General features: G+C 39.2%; 1 protein-coding gene across 5 annotated transcripts; it reads right to left on the reverse strand.

The window, feature by feature from the left end:
- Positions 1-1,529: 1,529 nt before the first annotated feature.
- On the reverse strand, positions 1,530-10,852 carry LOC103703011 (protein SEEDLING PLASTID DEVELOPMENT 1). 5 transcript variants are annotated; one of them, XR_015987406.2, is made up of 11 exons: positions 10,313-10,851; positions 10,001-10,215; positions 8,791-8,941; positions 7,876-8,067; positions 6,164-6,326; positions 5,798-6,042; positions 2,821-2,997; positions 2,586-2,708; positions 2,346-2,478; positions 1,756-1,864; positions 1,530-1,668 (listed from the first exon to the last, which is right to left on the reverse strand). XR_015987406.2 is itself a non-coding variant. In XM_017841782.5 (10 exons), exons 1-9 carry the CDS (start codon positions 10,751-10,753, stop codon positions 1,787-1,789), a joined length of 1,785 nt encoding a protein of 594 aa, XP_017697271.3. In that variant the 5' UTR covers positions 10,754-10,852; the 3' UTR covers positions 1,530-1,668; positions 1,756-1,786. The 5 variants fall into 5 exon arrangements, 4 of the variants coding, with proteins under 4 accessions (XP_017697271.3, XP_088578615.2, XP_026658768.3 ...); XM_017841782.5 differs by lacking the exon at positions 2,346-2,478 and having other exon boundaries at positions 10,313-10,852; XM_026802967.4 differs by lacking the exon at positions 1,530-1,668 and having other exon boundaries at positions 1,713-1,864.
- Between the last annotated feature and the right edge of the window lie 6,764 nt (positions 10,853-17,616).

Below are 17,616 nucleotides of genomic sequence, written 5' to 3' on the forward strand. Positions count from 1 at the left end.
CATCTTCACCATACTAACACCACTATCCTCAACACCTGCACAGTATCATTGGCACCAATGCTATGACTATTACTATTGCCACCATTATACCAACATCATTGTTGCCAACTCCCTTATGTAGCTGACACCTTAGTCGTCATCACCGTTGCTATATATTGCCTCCACCATACCACTACTATCATTGTTAACTTCTACATGTTGTTAGTAATGTTCTATCATTGCTATCACTCCATCATTATTGCCACCTTCCTAAAATTGCCGTTGCTTTACCATCTGCGCCTCCACTATCTCCGTTGTTATTATCATTATCTCTACTATCATAGCTTGCTTGTATTTTTAAAATAATTAACTATACTACAAGTATATTTTTATTTTTTATTTCTAAATTAAAAAAAATGGAAGTGGTATCAAATGATACCCTAAATATTTATTTTTTTGGTTGCATGAGAACTCTAATAAAGATAATTTAGTTATAAGAAAGTCTAGCTAGATAGAAATATTTGATCAAAAGAATCTAGTCACAAAACCTTCTCTCAATATAATAATAAAAATTTATATAAATTTTATTTTGTTATTTCGAAATACAATAATACATGCAATGAGGGCCTCATTATTAGTATAAATATAAAGATTTATATAAAATTTGTTTGATATAAATTCTAGTTGAAGAAATGAAGACTCCAAACCGTACAATTCAAAAGGTTGGTCAACCAAAGTGGACAAGCACATATTTGCTGAGCCACAATTCAGATCAATAATAAGTATCGAAACGATAGTGAAAGAAGCACTATAGAGCAGATACAGCAACGATAGTTAACATCCACTGGTTCAGGATATGAACAGATCTGCAAGATTGCCGGCGAGTTTGTTGCTTGTCAAGCCTCTCATGACTTCCGAAAAGTAAATAGGGTCGCCGACTTAATTGCCTCTTATATTGAGCTTCATTCGAAAGAATTCTTTGAGAATACCCTCCCCTCAACGTCTCCTTTTGTCGGATTGTAATAGATGTATCCATACTCGAGTGGTGTGAGTCACCGGTGTACCCAAAAAAAAAAAAAAAGCACCGACAACAACAAAGATGTCCATGATATCCAAAGGCTTCAGTGAAATGTTAAATCTCCAATCCACCTCTGCGGCAATAGATTGAATCCTTTCCGGTCTCCTCCAACTGCCATCTGTTGTTGTGGGATTGACGAGAAAGTACAAATTTTTGTTACCAGAAGGGGAAAAGTCAATATGTCCAACTGCCATCTATTGTTGTGGGATTGACGACAGAGTACAAATTTTTGTTACCAGAAGGGGAAAAGTCAATATGAGCGAAGAGAAATCAGCCTGTCCAAAGCGTAATGATGGAAGGGGGCTCTCCCCCTGGGCCCGGCACTGGGCCTAGATAATTACATTGGCTGGTTTTCCTTCTCTTTGTCAAAATATTAAAAAAAAAACAAATTTAAGAAAAAAAGAAAGAAAACAGAAAACAAGCCATAAGCAAGCCTGGATAAGATGTCGGGAAGGATAAATGAGATCACCCTCCAAAAACTAGGGTCTGCAATGACATCCGCCGCAAACTAGATACGGCACTCCATTGCTAAAAGCTTATGAAGTGGAGGCTAAATCCTGATAAAGCATTGAAGCTTGATCCTATGATTGACTTAACTGCAGTGCTGCTTCCTGCTACGATGGCTCAATTTAATAAGCTCGGGAATAAGGTTTGACCGGATAAAGTTTGTACGCAACTTAGACATCAGTTGGACTTACCTTGGCATCACTGCTTCCACATCTTTCACATCTAGTTCGTTAGATCTGACTCTGATCTCATCCAGGACTTTGCTGGGACACATTCACTCAAGCAATGCGGAGACAGAATCTGCAATGATATCTGGTTATCTATTGAACTTTATCTTAACCTGGCATTTTGGTATCCCTCAATAAAAAAAAATTGCAACTGAGCATTCATAAAATCAACCCCAAACAGTTACGACAGATTTTTGCTAATAATCATTTCTACAATCATCTTGTTTCGATCAAATATTCTTTAAAAGTTTACATATCATATACCATGTCATATGTTATGATAAAAAAATTAAATCTAAATGAAGTAGTAAGACAATTAAGGGATAAAAGCGCCATGGATATTCTGGTTTTGAAAATAATGATGCAAATAAGAATATTTGATTATTCAGGGAGAAGCGGCAATCTAGCCACACCATTTTGTGGACTCTTTAAACTATCAGGGCTGCTAAATTCCTCAAATGTGCTGGTACCGTCAACAACCAGATGAGGAAGATTCTTCTCTTCTATGCCAGCCCAATGGGGAAGGATTTGCAGAGAAACACTTGGCTCCTTACCTACTAATTCCCACTTTAGTTTGTATTTCTCGATTAGGTCTAGCTGAATGGATATAATGTGTGATGGCCTCGGAAGTAGCTGCATAGACTTCCCTCTTGGAATCACAACTTGTTCAATAGCCAATCTCGTTTCCTGAGATGGCAATTGATGTTTTTGGCTCCATGTTATTGTCAAATGAAAAAATGAGTTTAGGATGAATGAAATTGACTGAAATTACCAAAAGATTTAATTAACAATACCTCTAAAGCATCAGTCTTTTCTGACAGACTGACTTTCTCTTCTGCTTCAAAAGCTTTGAATCCATCAGCACGTTGATTTATCAGGCCACGTATAGCCTTTGTTATTTGCACCAAAGAGTTAGTCTACAAAGAATAGAGAAATCACAGAAACCAAAGAGCAACATCAAATAGCCTGTAAAATTTCATAAAAATAATTTTAAAATCTAGAAGAATCCTCATATATCTGCAGTATTACCTTCGTCACAAAGATTGGTTTGTTGCGAGATTTAGCAAATGCTTGAATATGAAGATTTTTCTTGAGCTTGGAGTGTAACGCAAGAAATGCATCTGCCTCACTGATGTTATAGGTTAGAGTAATCATTTCTCCCATTTCCAGCTGCTTGATTGCATGCAACACGCTTGTCTCTGTGATCTAGAACAACTGCTCAACCAATAAGTTCCAAATTGAGCTTCTTTCAATTAATTACAGCTTCAAAATATGATAATGAAGGTATCATATTAACCGGCAAATACCCACATATTAAGTATATGCCATAATGTTCTAATGATTCATGGGAACCTACAAGCTACTCATTTGTATGGTCCATATAGTAGTAACTGCTTAATCATGAATGTGAAGGATATTTTCTGAGTTAACTGATCTCCTTTCTCATGTTCCAGATTAGTAAGAAATAATCTCATAAAAAAGATAAACCAAAAACAAAAAAATGGACTCCTAAAGAATTCTAGCTTTTAAATAAGAGCAATGTTGAAGAATCTATCAACAGGATGCAGATGAACAGAACAATACATGTCAGCTATGACAACAGTCAGAATGATAAGAAACCAATGTCCATTTGTTAAAGTTGAGCAATTATAACACAATATAGAGCAACCCAATACTATTTCTTGCTCTTAGGTCACTAGTAGCTCATCTCCTCTATGTTTGCAAAGCTTTTTTGTTCACCATTACAAATCAACACAGGGAAGCATCATCTGAATCTTGTTTCTTCTTGGGAGAAACTGGAGGCGTCTTTTTTGGAAAAAAAAAAAAGAAAAGGAAAAGAAAAGAAGAGGGAAAAAGAGAAACTAGAGTTATCAGCAAAAGCACATTTGATTTTGCTTCACCTGTAATGAGGATCCTATAGTAAAAGACAACAACAGAACACACTAGCGTATGTTGCATTCAACATGCAGAGAAGAACCAGGCTGTCGAACAAAAATCAAGTCAAAATGATGACGGTCATAAATTCAAATACTAGAACTATAGCATTGGTAACATGAAAGCTTACAAAGATGGCAGTGAGAATATGAATTCAGTGATTAAAAACTAACATTAGATTGGTGCTAGAAAAACTGGTAATATATAGAATATACAAATGGTCCTTGCCTATATTTTGCTTTAAAAAAATAATAAGAGCCGTTACTTGTATTGTGCTCTAGTCAATGACTGGAGGTATCAAATCTTATTTCCACTTCTGAATAACTCCATTTGTTTGGAAATTATAGTTAAAACTAAGACATTAACATTACTTGTTTAAGGGTTTTTCTCTATATATATACACGCTTGTGCTAAACTCATCATTGGAATACGCAAATCTTATTGATTTGTTACTCTTTACTGGTCTCATTCTCCATGATGTTGAATTCATCCCTCAATGTCTTGCTCTGTTTCTTTCTCTCTCCCCCTTTCTCTCCCTAGGAAACTCAAATTGATTTCAATATTCTCTATAGAATTGCTTTTTATTTATTTAATTTCTAATTTGTTTTTCTTTTTTTAATTGTGAGAGAACTTGTATTTATTTAATAGAGATAATGCATATGAATTGTTCCTTGATTTTAGGACGTCATCTAACTAATTCAATATTTCAATGGATTTAAGTCTGTTTCGAAATCTTTATGATCAATGTATCAACAGCTAGCTTCTTCCTCTCATTTCCACCTTTATTTAATGGTGGAACATGAACAATAAACAAAATGAAAAAATGCAACCTAAGCTGTATCTAGACATACTGATTGGTTTGGGAGTGGCGCAGGGCCAGCTTAGGTCAAGCTGACCTTGATCTGCATTAAAATTGCTCAATGTGGGTCGGTTCTAGCAGTTCGAGTGTGATTCAGGCGTTTCCTACCCATACTGACCCTCCCTGTAGCAAAAGGGGCTCAATTTGATATATATGTACCTTTGTGAAGTCATCCTAGATATGAATAAAACAAGCACTGGATTATTCACTTGTATCTCAATTTTTTTTGCCATGCACCCCCAAATACGATGCTCTCTTCCTTTCTTTCCCATGGACACCCTGACCCCACACCTCGTGGAGAAAGAGGAAAAAAATCTTATTTTGTAATATATTTTAAGCTTTCCTTCGTTATCGAGAATTCTCGCATGTCCAAATTCTTTGTAAAGCTCATGCACAAAAATAGCATTACAAAATTATTATTTAAAACAGAAAGTATGTTTTGTATCTATTTTTCTTAAAAATTGCAGTCACCTACACACAATGAATGCAAACATGCATCACAATTTAATTTCACAAACCAAGCTAGATTTCCAAAATGTGAAGTCAAAATATTAGACTGGAAGCATTGTGCGTATACTTAGTTTACATGCTGCAATTTAATTGTACCTAAGTATAATCTATCAAAGTTTTAAGACCAGCTCTAAACCAAACATAAGCACTTTGTAATTAGTGCCAAATTTTTGGCCAAGTATGGACTAAGTAGAAACCTGCAGCAACACTTGGAAGACCAATGACAGAAAGAGAAACCTTCCTTAATGATTTTGTAATTTAATATCATAAAAATAAGGATTGAACTTATACATTTAAAGAGTCCAGATATATAGTAAGGTCTTATAGGCATTTGATCATCTCCAGCACATACTAAGAACTTGAATTTCAAATTAAATCACAAACCCATAAATGATATGCTACTTTATGAAAAGGTGGCAAATACAACATAAAACAAAATCAAGAGGAAGAGAATACACTCCATGAAATGGCTAAGATAATTATCAAAAGAAGAGCACATGACAGCAAACCAAGTTTTAGCAATAAAAAATAACAAAACTTTCATTAAGAGATCTGGAATAATGCTAAAACATGATCACACAATAAGAATGAAACAAGAAAGAGGCAAAACAATCCACCAAGCATGAAAAATTCAAATTATTTAAAAATAAAGACAGTAAAAATGAGTTCAAAGAAAAAATAAAATAAAGCACAACATCATACCCCATAAACATAGAGGTGAAAACCAAATGGAACTTGATGAGATCTCTCTACTCCTTTTCCTGCAAACTCAAGATCGACTACATTATCACCAATTTTTTTATCATCCATTGTCAAATGATCATCAGCAACAATTGCATCTTCCATGCAAGAGTCCGGATCGATCAAAGAATCCTTTTGTTCAGGAAGCATGTCTTTTGTGGACCCATTTGGGTCAATCTTGCGAACTTCAAAGTTTGGAGATCGGCCTGTATCACGAAAAACATAAAAACATCATAACTTGTGAAAGATCATCGAGACCACTTGCTACTGTTTCACACATAATATGATAGATCAGGCCTCATTGAGGACAGATAACAAGCTAGAGACCTGAAAGCAGAGCATCCACAGTAGCCTCCAAGCTACGATGGACTTGTAATTCAGTCTTTGAAATGATCTCTGCACCACAAGTAAATGTTGAAGGTCCTTTTCGTTCGAGAACAGTCTTTTGGACCCCTCTCCTGCTAGCCTCTTCATCACCTAAGGTAACACTCTTAAACACATGCAACAAGGCAGCAAATTAGAAATGGAGAATTACGAATTAGCTTTAAAACACATACTTAACAATCATCATTGAAATACAAATAATTATTATTTTCTATTGATGAATAATAAGGAATCCATTTAGTTGTTGCTGGTATAATTTAATTTTATTGAAACTGTTGACACAGAAGATGAACAAGGCCACACATTGCACCGTCAATTTCCATGTTTTCACAATGCCAATTGTGACATCATCAAGAGAGCCAGCACTCTCAGCCATCCACTTCACGGCCTACCACGAAGGCGAGGCGCAGGAAAGGGTGTGGACTCATTGTTTCTTTCTCTAGAATTTAGATTCAATATCAATTTCTAACAAGACCAGCCTTGCCATTGCTTATTCGGTGTTCCAGGAGCTCTCTACTGCACATCGAGACGAGCGGTCTATGTAGCTTATATGCCATAGGAAGGTTACAATTCTGAAGATGCAATATTAATTAGCGAACGTCTGGTATATGAGTTTCTGCTAGATGAGGAATAAGGAACATAACCAATACGGGGAACAAGGGAATACTGGACCATATCTGCTTTTGCGCCATGACAATCTCACTCGAAAATGACTGACTACGAGACCAGGTATACCGTATAGCAATTTGGAGAAAACCTGCTTGGCTTTGGTTTGGTAGTTGACTCAGCTGTAGGAATGGCAAAAGATAGTAATGAAAGAGTACCCTACCCCTACCCTAGAAAGGGGAATGTGATTAGCTTGCTTGAACGAATCTGCTCTCTTTGCTGTGTGTTCGTCAACCAAGTTTGTTGTGGTCGTAAAGTAATTGGTTAGTGGGGAAAAACTGGGCCGGGACTCAAAAGAGCGCCGGAAACAATGGAAAGAATCTGCAACTCGATCGGGAACTGCACCTCGCACGACGGTGGGAGGAGTGTAAATTGCAATATAAAGCAGGCCAGCCCGTCGATTTGATCCTAACTAGCCCCCTGTCCTTCCACTGACTTTCTTTTCTGGCTACCAACCTCCTTGAAGCAATGGACAACGTACTTGTCGGACTGCTGTTCTCACCCTGCTTTGGGTGTCAACCATTTTGAACGGGCTGCACTATAAAAACTATTCATCGTCCTTGTGCGCAAACATCGTGATTTTTCCTTGCATTATTGTTTGTCTTTCTGACCACTCATATGGCATGTCTTAGTGTTCCCCTGCCTCATGTAATTTATGCCACTAATTTTCCTTGATGTTTCTAAATTTTCATTTTTTTCTGGAGGAAGCACTCTTTTATTGGCAAATGGGATGATATTTTCTTCTGCATGATTAGGCTCCTTGATAACTTTGAAACTGAAGTCTTAACCCAATATTTAGTATTTGGATAGAGCACTGCAAGCATACACGAAGCATTGCTTTGTGGCAGACCTGGTGTTTTAGCTTAAAAATCTAGCGGTCCATACAAGAAATCCAAGTTACGCCTTTATGTTTCTTGATTTGTTCCTTACAATCTGTTTTTGTTAATAATATAAAAATCATGCTGGAAAATGGAAGAATAAGGGCATACCTGTATTCCTCCAACTAGCATTTCTAGCGAAGGATTCATTATCAAATTCTCTATTGTCACTCCATGAGCAGTGGCAACAAGCTGAATGCCGCGTTGTGCAATTGTACTAGCAGCCATTGCTTCCAGTTTGGTCCCAATTTCATCAATTACAATTACTTGGGGCATGTGATTTTCTACTGCTTCAATCAATACCTAATTAGCATGCAGATTGAATAATGATTACTTTACTAGCATAAACAGTAAATCAACACTAAGAACAACTACTAATATTTGCTATGTATATGAGGTCATCCTTAACCACATGTCATCTGCACACATTTCTTTCAGTATCAGACACCCATGACTTCAGATGTTAGAAATAATCTACAAGCATGAAAGTATAAAATGAACAGAAAAGCACAAATGCCTAGAAAGTATAGGAAAATCGCATATGATAAATGCTCTATTGTTGAGAGAATACCATGGATGCTCAATGTTATGCAGAAATTGTCTGCGCAACTTTGGAGTGTTGATGTGGTTTTTTTAAGCTACTCCTTTGAGAGAAGCGAGGTAATAACATGATTAGGCATATTAAAAATATAAGTGCAAAATTAAGCAGCCTAAGGAAAACCAAAATTGTCCTATTCACTGAGTTAACTCATATTTTTTCTTAGTCAAAAGAAAGAGAGCTTCTGATGCAGCAAGAAGAGTACTGGTTCTGAAAGAAAGCATAGCAGAAAGTCAATAACCACAATACACGTCTCAACAAATTAAAAATAACTTTAAAAAACTCATTAAACTAACAACACGAACACAAACGCATATGTTATTAGAGGAAAAATACTGATAAAGACCCAAAAGAAACTGCCGCTAGTTGCTACAGCAATATCCATTGTATATGAAAGCGTGCACCGACACTCAGAAAAATCTTCCAACCTTGTGCTGCATGTCGGACTTAGGTACTTGCAATCTACGGGCACTGCCAATTCCAGCATGAGGAATATCACCATCTCCACCTATTTCGTTTGAGGTGTCAACTATCATAACTCGTCTCTTGTAATCATCTGCAAGCATACGAGCTATTTCTCTGCAAAATTTGGATACTAGGTTCACTAGTGGTAGCTAAAAATGCAGATAAATTAATAAACCGATGAACAAGCAGAAACCAACATCTTCTAATGGAATGTTTTAAGAAGTTTCATCCATTAGAAGCACTTATTGATGGTTCCACAATCCGGTATAGTGGCAAACTCTTGGCCCTATAACATGAGCAATAATTTATCTAACTAAAAGGCATGTCCTTGATGTCATGAGAGTTTTGGAGATTCAAACTAAGTTCATTTTATGATATGTTATTCTAGTATGGTAAGATCAGTTCACATACTAAATTGTATAATTTATTATATGATGCATTCTTTGAGTATGACAAGGTCAGTGAACTTACAAAACTCCATTGCTGCATTACCATTTGGGTATCATGTCATAACAAGAATCTAACTTTAAATTTCTGAACTAATATATATTGCCATGTAGTCCAGAAATAGAATAGCTTTTCCATCAAAATTCGCTGGCCAAAAGCAACATTGCTGACCATAATCATAACCAACAAGCTTTATTTCAAAAATATATTGGGCAATAAAGGATAGCTGGCAGAGTGATAAATGATTATCAGTGCATTCAACTAACAACAAGATTTCAACGGAATTAATCATAACTTAAAGCAAAGCATACATTGTCATAATAGTTTTATTACCATAAAGGTCATGCATTCCACCAATTAGCACATTATATGAACAAGAATGGCAAACAAGTACGTGCAGATTACAACTCGCTAAAGCACAAATTACACTGAGAAAGAAAGAAAGCTTCACTAAGTATGTATTAACATCAAAAACACGCCATTGAATAACGTATCCAGAACGTCGTTCACTGGAGGCTGAATCACTTCGTGGACATTTAGGGGGCAAGAGGGTTCATCGGGGTCAGAATATTACAAAAATACTAATCCATAGTTTACTCTTTACCCTGTTAAGGAATACCAAGAAAATTGAACCTCATTTTGATACCCGAAGATCACCAACCACAACATTGATACATTATCTCATCCGAGAAAACCATATAATTTGCATCGGAAAAAAGATGAAACCTTATAATTGTGGTCTTCCCAACTCCCGGAGGACCAATGAGCAAGAGAGAGCCCCCATCCTTCACCAAATCGCGCAATAAATTGGCACTTCCAGATACTGCCCGGCCCACCCGGCATGTAAGGCCAATGATCGCGCCCTTCCGGTTCCTGACAGCACTAATCCGATGCAAAGTCCGACTAATCCCCGCACGGTTGTCCGCAGCGAAGTCCCCCACCTAACAAAACGGAAAGTAATTCCACTTATAAGAGGTTCTTGATGTTCTTGGTTTTTTTTTTCTTCTAGTTTCTTGGGTGGGTTTGGAAGCTATAAACCTGGGAGGTGGCATGGTGGAGATCTTGGGCGGAGATAGGGCGGTAGGAGAGAAAGAAGTCGCCAGAGGGGAAGCGGGCAAGGGGCCTCCGCCCCAAATCCATGACGATCTCGATAAGATGGCAGAGCTCCGGGTGGTCCTCCACCCTCCGCCGCATCTCCTCCGGAAGGAGGATCAGGAGGCGCCGCAGCTCCTCGTCGTATCCACCGTCGAGGTCGCCGTCGGCCGCGGTCCAAGCGGCATGGCTCGGAAGAAGAGGGGAGCACCGGCGCCTCCACGTGAAGTCGGGAGCGGAAGCGAGGTTCTTGATAAGGGCGCGGCCCGGCTGGGGAGGAGGCAATCGAAGGGGGGCGAGTGCAGGAAAGTGGGAAGGGAGAGGGTGCAGAGGGTCAGCTGCGCTTCTTGACGGCGGTGGAGGAGGAGAGAGTTGGAGCAGAAACATTGGACAGGCCTTGTCCGACCTCTCGTTTCTTGTGCGATGGGGGGTGGAGGGAAAGAGGAGATTTGGTACAAAGCCTTGTGCTGTCCGTTGCCTTCATGCCGGTTCTCCAGCTTTATAGGTCCACAGGCCTTTGCAGCCGTTTGATCTTGACGAGACATTCCAGAACATTGATTATTTATTATTTAAATTTGAGTAAAAATAAAAGCGCAACTAATTATGAAGAAATTTTATTATGATGTATCCGAATAAAAATCTCTTGTGGTTGCTGTTTATTTACCTTATAATTGTTTATTGCTTAGATAAATATTTTTCAGGTCGAAAGAAATTTGAGGATTCGGGCTTCAATCAATCAAATACATAATTAGCTTCTCTTTGAATATAAACTATGGATTAAAACTTCGAATCACATTCTACTCAAAAAATCAAAAAAATAATATCATCAAAATAGTCCATAAATAATATATTGTTGACCAACGTTGACATCCAACCTATAAAAATATGAAAATATGCAAAATAAAATAATTAAAAAAAGCCTATAAACAACTTGTTTTGTTTGGTTTGTGCTAGCACATTTGAAAATGAATGGAACTCTCAATTTTTTCTTCAGTGAAAAAAACTCAACTAAGTTCTCAGCAAGGTCCTTTATTTTATTGATTAGAGAAGCAAATTTGATTCTATGAAAAATCTCACTTCATAATTAAATTATTTTCTTCTCTCTCTTCATGTTTCTATTATTCCTTAGCTTGGCTTTCTTTTGCAATCTCAAGTGAGAGAGCTTACCCTCCTTACTTTCTTCTATCGTAAAAGAAGGTGTAAACACCAAACATATCGCATTGATATTGTTGCCTATCCCCTCATACCACGGCCATGTAGGTTAATTCAAATAACCAATCAAGTTTTATTTTTTATTTGTGAAAACAACCAATCGAGTATAATTTTTGAGTAGAGCCAATAAGTATAATGCTAAAAGAAGTTTGTAATTCAAAAATGCCAAGTGTGATCGAGAGGCTTGGAAGGGACGGAAACTTAGGAATCCAACCACTGCAAATTCAAACTCAGAACCAATTATTTCTCTTATATTCTTTTCATTGACAAGAAAATAGTAAAATTTTCATAATATTGTTCACGGTATGTATTATAGCACTGTAATCTGAGAACTGCAAAACAAATCAAAGCAGAGCCCTTCAACCAAATTGTCTCCTAAACTCTTTAGCAATTGGATAGGGGAGTCTGATGGCAATCAAAGAGCACGGAGGATGGAGAATTTGAGATGCCGGTCAACGGAATCCCTTCCGGAGAGACACACGGCAAGCCCCCTCCAAGACACCCATCGCCCTTCTCTTCGGAGGCGCTCCAACGTTGCTTGTCTGCGGCTGCGATGATCCCACGCTCGGCAAAGCGACAGGAGCGTGCGGATCCTCGGCCAGACCATCTCGTGGGGCGAAGAGGTTGGTTATATCTTGGAGCGGAACTCTCCTCGTCCTCCTCCATCGCCCCTTCTTACCTGAGGTTTTGGAAGGGCGTGAGAGGCCGGCGGAGAACAGGAAGATATTCTCCTTGTTGCCGTGGTGTTCGACGGAGAGGAGGTCCATGATCACACAGAAGCGAGGGGTCGGAAGAAGAGGATGGGGGGAGGGCTGGTGGCGATATCGGGGGACGGGGGAGAAGTATTTGTAACGGAAGAATGGATTTGGCCTTTGGAATGTCGTAATTTTTTTTCTTTTTTGGCGGTTGGAATTTGGAGGCAGGAGGGAAGAGAATGGATTCATGGTTTGAAGTTAGGAGGTAAATTAAAAAAAAAAAAACAGAGAGAGATGATGCGCGGAATGTGAAAAGCGAATTTTTTAAGTACTATGTGGAGGAGGGAGATTTGAAATTCCGACATGTATAGGAGCGAGCCCGAGATATTTTGCGGACAGTGGCGCGTGCGAGGAAGCGCGATCCGCCGTCCGCTCTTTTCCCTGGCTGCCCGCCCCCGTCCTCGAAATTAGAATTGAAATGGTTTTAGGTTCTAAACCTCATCAAGAAAGATTAAACACAAGCTATTTGGCGGACGTACTTCATTTTCTTTTCCCACGCGGTAGCATTGGCTGTATGAATGTGAAAACACAAACTGCTCACGTGATAAAATTTGTACTTCCTTTGAAACTGGAAGTTGGGTGGATAGCTTGTACGCCTCTCAAGGGTCCCTCTGATGGATCTCTGTCGACCATCCAATTTTATGCACATATCCAACATTTATTGGATTACTTGATGCAACCCACCCATGTCTATGCTGCCTAAAACATGACAAAAAAAAAGGGATGGATCAGGCAAGGGCATGCCATTTGACAGATACATTTGTCATCATGTCATTGTATCATCTAAAGTTGCGAGAGTTGGATTCATACCTCCCTCACCTATGATTCTAGACGAGCTTCCTATGGTCCTAGTTCTCACGGACAAAGAGAAAGGACTATGAGCAAATTGCTTGTGTCATGGACTCTTTAGTCACACAAAAAATTTCTCATGGTTCAATCATGATGATCAATGCCAATGTCATCTTGGCATGAAAAACTTCATGCTGTGGTTCTGCAAATCTTCTTTGGCCTTGTGGAAGGGGAATGAAAGTGCTGATTCTTTTGCGTTGGGTGCTGAGATAGTGTTTGCCATTCCAAAGAGAAATCATGTCATTGTATCATCTAAAGTTGCAAGAGTTGGATTCATACCTCTCTCACCTATGATTCTAGACGAGCTTCGTGTGGTACTAGTTCTCATGGACAAAGAGAAAGGACTATGAGCAAATTGTTTGTGTCATGGACTCTTTACCACTTCTTCTTTCCGATTATCGGTTAAGCAGGTCCAATGCCTACTTTTTGGCAGGGTTGCATTCGAATATGAAATTTCCTTCAATATCTTCTTTTTAGTCACCCAAAAAGTTTCTCATGATTCAGTCATGATGATCAATGCCAATGTCATCTTGGCATGAAAAACTTCATGTTATGGTTTTGCAAATCTTCTTTTGCCTTGTGGAAGGGGAATGAAAGTGCTGGCAGATTCTTTTGCTTGGGGAGCTGAGATAGTGTTGGCCATTCTAAAGAGAAAGGTCTTGGAATTAAGAACATCAAAGACATAAATCTTACTTGGTTGGCTAAATAAGCTTAGAAATTGCTCTCTAGTTCTAAATAAGGGTGCAAATGGGTTAGATCGGATCATAAGTGACCTCAACCCAATCCAGTTTCTTGTTCGGATCCTAATTTTGAACCCAGATCCAAGATGATTGGGTCGGGTGGGGTCATGAGTGACTCCCACCCAACCTAATTTCTTATTCGGGTCCTAATTTTGGACCCAAATCCAATTTAAAGATCGAGTCGGATCGGATCCACCGCTACAATTTTAGACCCAACGGGTTATTCGGATTAGGTCGGGTTTATGCATAATCCAGATCCAACCCAAAAAATTTGGGTTCGGTTTGGGTCCAGGTCGGATCCGGTTCGAGTCAACCCATCCATGACTTTAGAGCTTGTGTTTGCACCCCCGCAGGCTGCAACTCGCGGACCCAAATAATTTTACAGATTTGGGTCGGGTCGTAGAATTGAAAACCTAAAATTACCCAAATTTTAAATGGATCGGGTCGGGTTGGTTTGAATCCAGTAAATCCAGGTCTGATTCGAAAAATGGAACGAGGCTAATTTTAAGACTCCGCCTGGCCTTATGAGTCATCCAAAATAGGTCGAGTCGGGCCTACGTGGATCGGGTCGGTTCTAAGTGGGTCGGGTCAACCCGACCCATTTACAGCTTTAGTTCTAAAGCTTGCGGGTCTAAATAATTTTACAGATTCGGATCAGGTCGGGTTGTATAATTGAGAACCTAAAATTATCCAAATTTTAAATAGATTAGGTCGGGTTGGTCGGAATTCAGTAAATGCAGATCCGATCCGAAAAATAGAACGGGTCTAATTTTAGTAAGACCCGACCCAGCCCCATGGGTCCTCCAAAACAGGTCAGGTCAGGTCGGGTCGGGCCTATGCAGGTCGGGTCATCGGTCTACCCGACCCATTTACAGCCTTAGTTCTAAAGCTATTTGGTTGAAGCAAAACATAACTGCCTAGCAATTCCGAAGGAGGTTTGAAATGAGGGCAAGGAAAAACCTTGTTAATCTCTCACCCATTGAAAGGATATTAGTAAAGATCTTTATGCTTTCTGGAACAGTACAGCATTCAAATTGGGAAACGGCAAACACGGTCGATTACGGAAGGATCCCTAGGTTGGGTCAGTTCCTCTTGCTCTCCTCTATAGTGACTCATCTTGTAGAACTGCCAAAGAAAATATTTCAGTAGCTTCCCAATGGAGTTGGAGGATTTGGAGGTCTCACAGTTGGAGGATTGGGCTGTGTGGACCCCTTACCCGTCATCAATTTATGCAATTAGCGTAGTTGCTCGATCTTCTCTCTTCTATTAGACTGACAAGAATCGTTGCTTCTTCTGTTTGGAAGCTTACGGGAATTGATGCCTTTTCAGTAAAATCATATTACAACTTCATCAACTGTGGTGGTTTGATTTGCCCTTAAAGATTATTCGGAAATTAAAGTTTCCTTTGGCTTGCTTAGAATAAACTTCACATCGGAGAGATACTTGCAAAGAAGAGGTAGCCGGTGAATATAGGTTGTCCTCATTGTGGATTTTCTACCAAGTCCATCTCTCACCTTTTTCCTAGATACTCCTTTGCAAGAAACATTTGGGTCACCTTCAAAACTTGCCTAAACATTTGCAGATGGCCATCCATGTTTCATTTGATTTGGTCCTATTGGAGATGCCAGAAAATCCAACTGTAGGTTCAGAAAGCTTGGGATCAACCTATGATTGCTTTCTTTTGGCATATTTAAATGCAAGGTTTTTTCTTTAAAGAAAGTGCTCCATTTAGGCTGCTCTACAAAAACCTTCACGCTTTCGGCCTTTGGGAGAATCTTGGCACAAGCAAAGTAGTAAGGATATCGGAAGATCCGGTCGGCCATATCTACTTTGATTCCCCAGCAGAGCCCTCCTTAGTGCAACATTCGTGTAATCGTCTCCTGTGTCTCTGTTGATAACCAGTCACCTGTCCACTATTCCTTTTCTTTTCTCACGCTCTGACGCTCTGTATATACCTTCATGAGTAAATAAAAGGCGGCGAAGTTTTTCACTTCCTCCCATTTTCCTTCAGAAACACAGAATTTGAAGCCCGAGTCATGTACAAGGTTTACAGCAAACAGTAGAACCGTTCAAGCATGAACGATGCACGCTTGTCAGGAGAAAATCCAAACCTGAAGAAGCCAAGTCAGTCGTACACCGAATCATCACGGCTCATTTAAAAATGAAAGATTCCGACCAACTTATAAGAGAGATGTTGGAGGAGGGATTCATTTATATATAGTGTAATACGTATTGATGCTAGTGATGAACTCCTGGATCACTGTAGTCTGCGGCCGGACCCAGCAGTCAGTGGAGCTCTGAGATCTCTTCCGATGCCAAAGTTTGCTGTTAGCCGCTGAAGTATGAACAACAAATCCATGGAGCTGGCATGGCTCCCTCCACCGCCGCCCTTCCGACGCCCGCCTCGACGTTCGCTGCTCCGCGGGGCAGGGCATGCCCCTCACCCGAGCCCCATATCGCGTGCGGCGGATTCGCCCTCGGCATGTCCGTCTGCCAGCCCTGCCTCGTCTTCCTGAGGCGCCGTTCCACGAGTTCTTGGGGTTCGATGGAGAGTTGGAGACGTGACCTCCCCCGAGCCGTATGATAGGGAGGATCGAGCGAGGGCACTGTGGTCCGTCGGTGCTTCCACGAAAGCTACGCGTATCTGGACCGGTTCAGGAGCCGGCTCTCAGAGGAGGCTGGGAAATGCTTCCCCTCTAGATTGACCAGCTATATTTCCTCTCTCCTGGAATTTATGCCCAAAGAATGAGTAAATCGCTTCAAGTTTGCTTTTCTATATAGTGTCCGTGGAACCATTTCTTGGTCACTATAATCAAAACACGAAAATTTATAAAAACTAACAAAAAAATTTCATAGATGTGTTTCTAATTATATTACGGTCCATATTTCGAAGTCATATTTAGTGACTGCAAAAATATTTTTGTGGTCATGGTTTGGAGATGAATGAAATGATAAATTGGTATTAAATCCTTTTCTAGTTCTTTTTTTAAAGCCACCTTCACAACAGCAAGCTGTTTTTCTACAACTACAATTATTGATGGGTTCATATTTCTTCATTTGATGTCATAAATAGCGGTAATGTTTTCAAGAACAAATAAAGTTGAGTAAAGAAAAAAAAAGCATAAAGCTAAAAAATGAATAAAATTATATATATGAAGTAATTACTCACTTGCATTGCATGTGCATTTTTGCTAGTCTTCGATAAACTAGAAAGTTCTACATGCATGCTTTGACCAGATTGATGATAAATGGGGTTAAGATTAGCAAAATTTCTAGTGATGAAATCTTGAAGTTTGAATACTCCATGAATAGTGATCACCCTACTTGTTTTTCAATCCTCTATAATGTAATAGCATTGTCATTAAATATTTGGAAGTTGATCTTAGGTGTCAAATCTGAATAATGCTCTAGATTAGAAATTTCTTTTTGAATAATTGCTCGAGTGAATTCATTAACAAAAACAAGCATCTAATGATGAGCAATTTATGTAATATATTAAATATTTTTTTTTTTTTGAAGAATGAAGATCTAGCCACTTTTTGATAAATCTTATGGTCGGAATGCTGCCATCCCAGTTTGAACCTAGAAAGGAAAGGAGGTGCAATCTACCGATCCAAGTCTGGTTAATAACCTGGCTCACAAATATTAATTTACCAATTATATCATGTCCAAGCGTGGTATTGCGACCTAACCC

The sequence above is a fragment of the Phoenix dactylifera genome, chromosome 5, assembly GCF_051530095.1.
Source record: "Phoenix dactylifera cultivar Ajwa chromosome 5, Ajwa_hap1_PhDact_Kaust_v1.1, whole genome shotgun sequence".
In the NCBI taxonomy this organism is placed as follows: domain Eukaryota; kingdom Viridiplantae; phylum Streptophyta; class Magnoliopsida; order Arecales; family Arecaceae; genus Phoenix; species Phoenix dactylifera.

What these genes read in the sequence shown, in the direction of transcription:
- LOC103703011 (XM_008785696.6), bottom strand. Translation starts at nt 10,753, where the DNA reads ATGTTTCTGCTCCAACTCTCTCCTCCTCCACCGCCGTCAAGAAGCGCA. An exon ending in TGTGGATGCTCTGCTTTCAG is followed by an intron (nt 6,043 to 6,163) that starts GTCTCTAGCTTG and finishes TTCGTGATACAG; the next exon opens with GCCGATCTCCAAACTTTGAA. An exon ending in AAAAGACTGATGCTTTAGAG is followed by an intron (nt 2,479 to 2,585) that starts GTATTGTTAATT and finishes TTGCCATCTCAG; the next exon opens with GAAACGAGATTGGCTATTGA.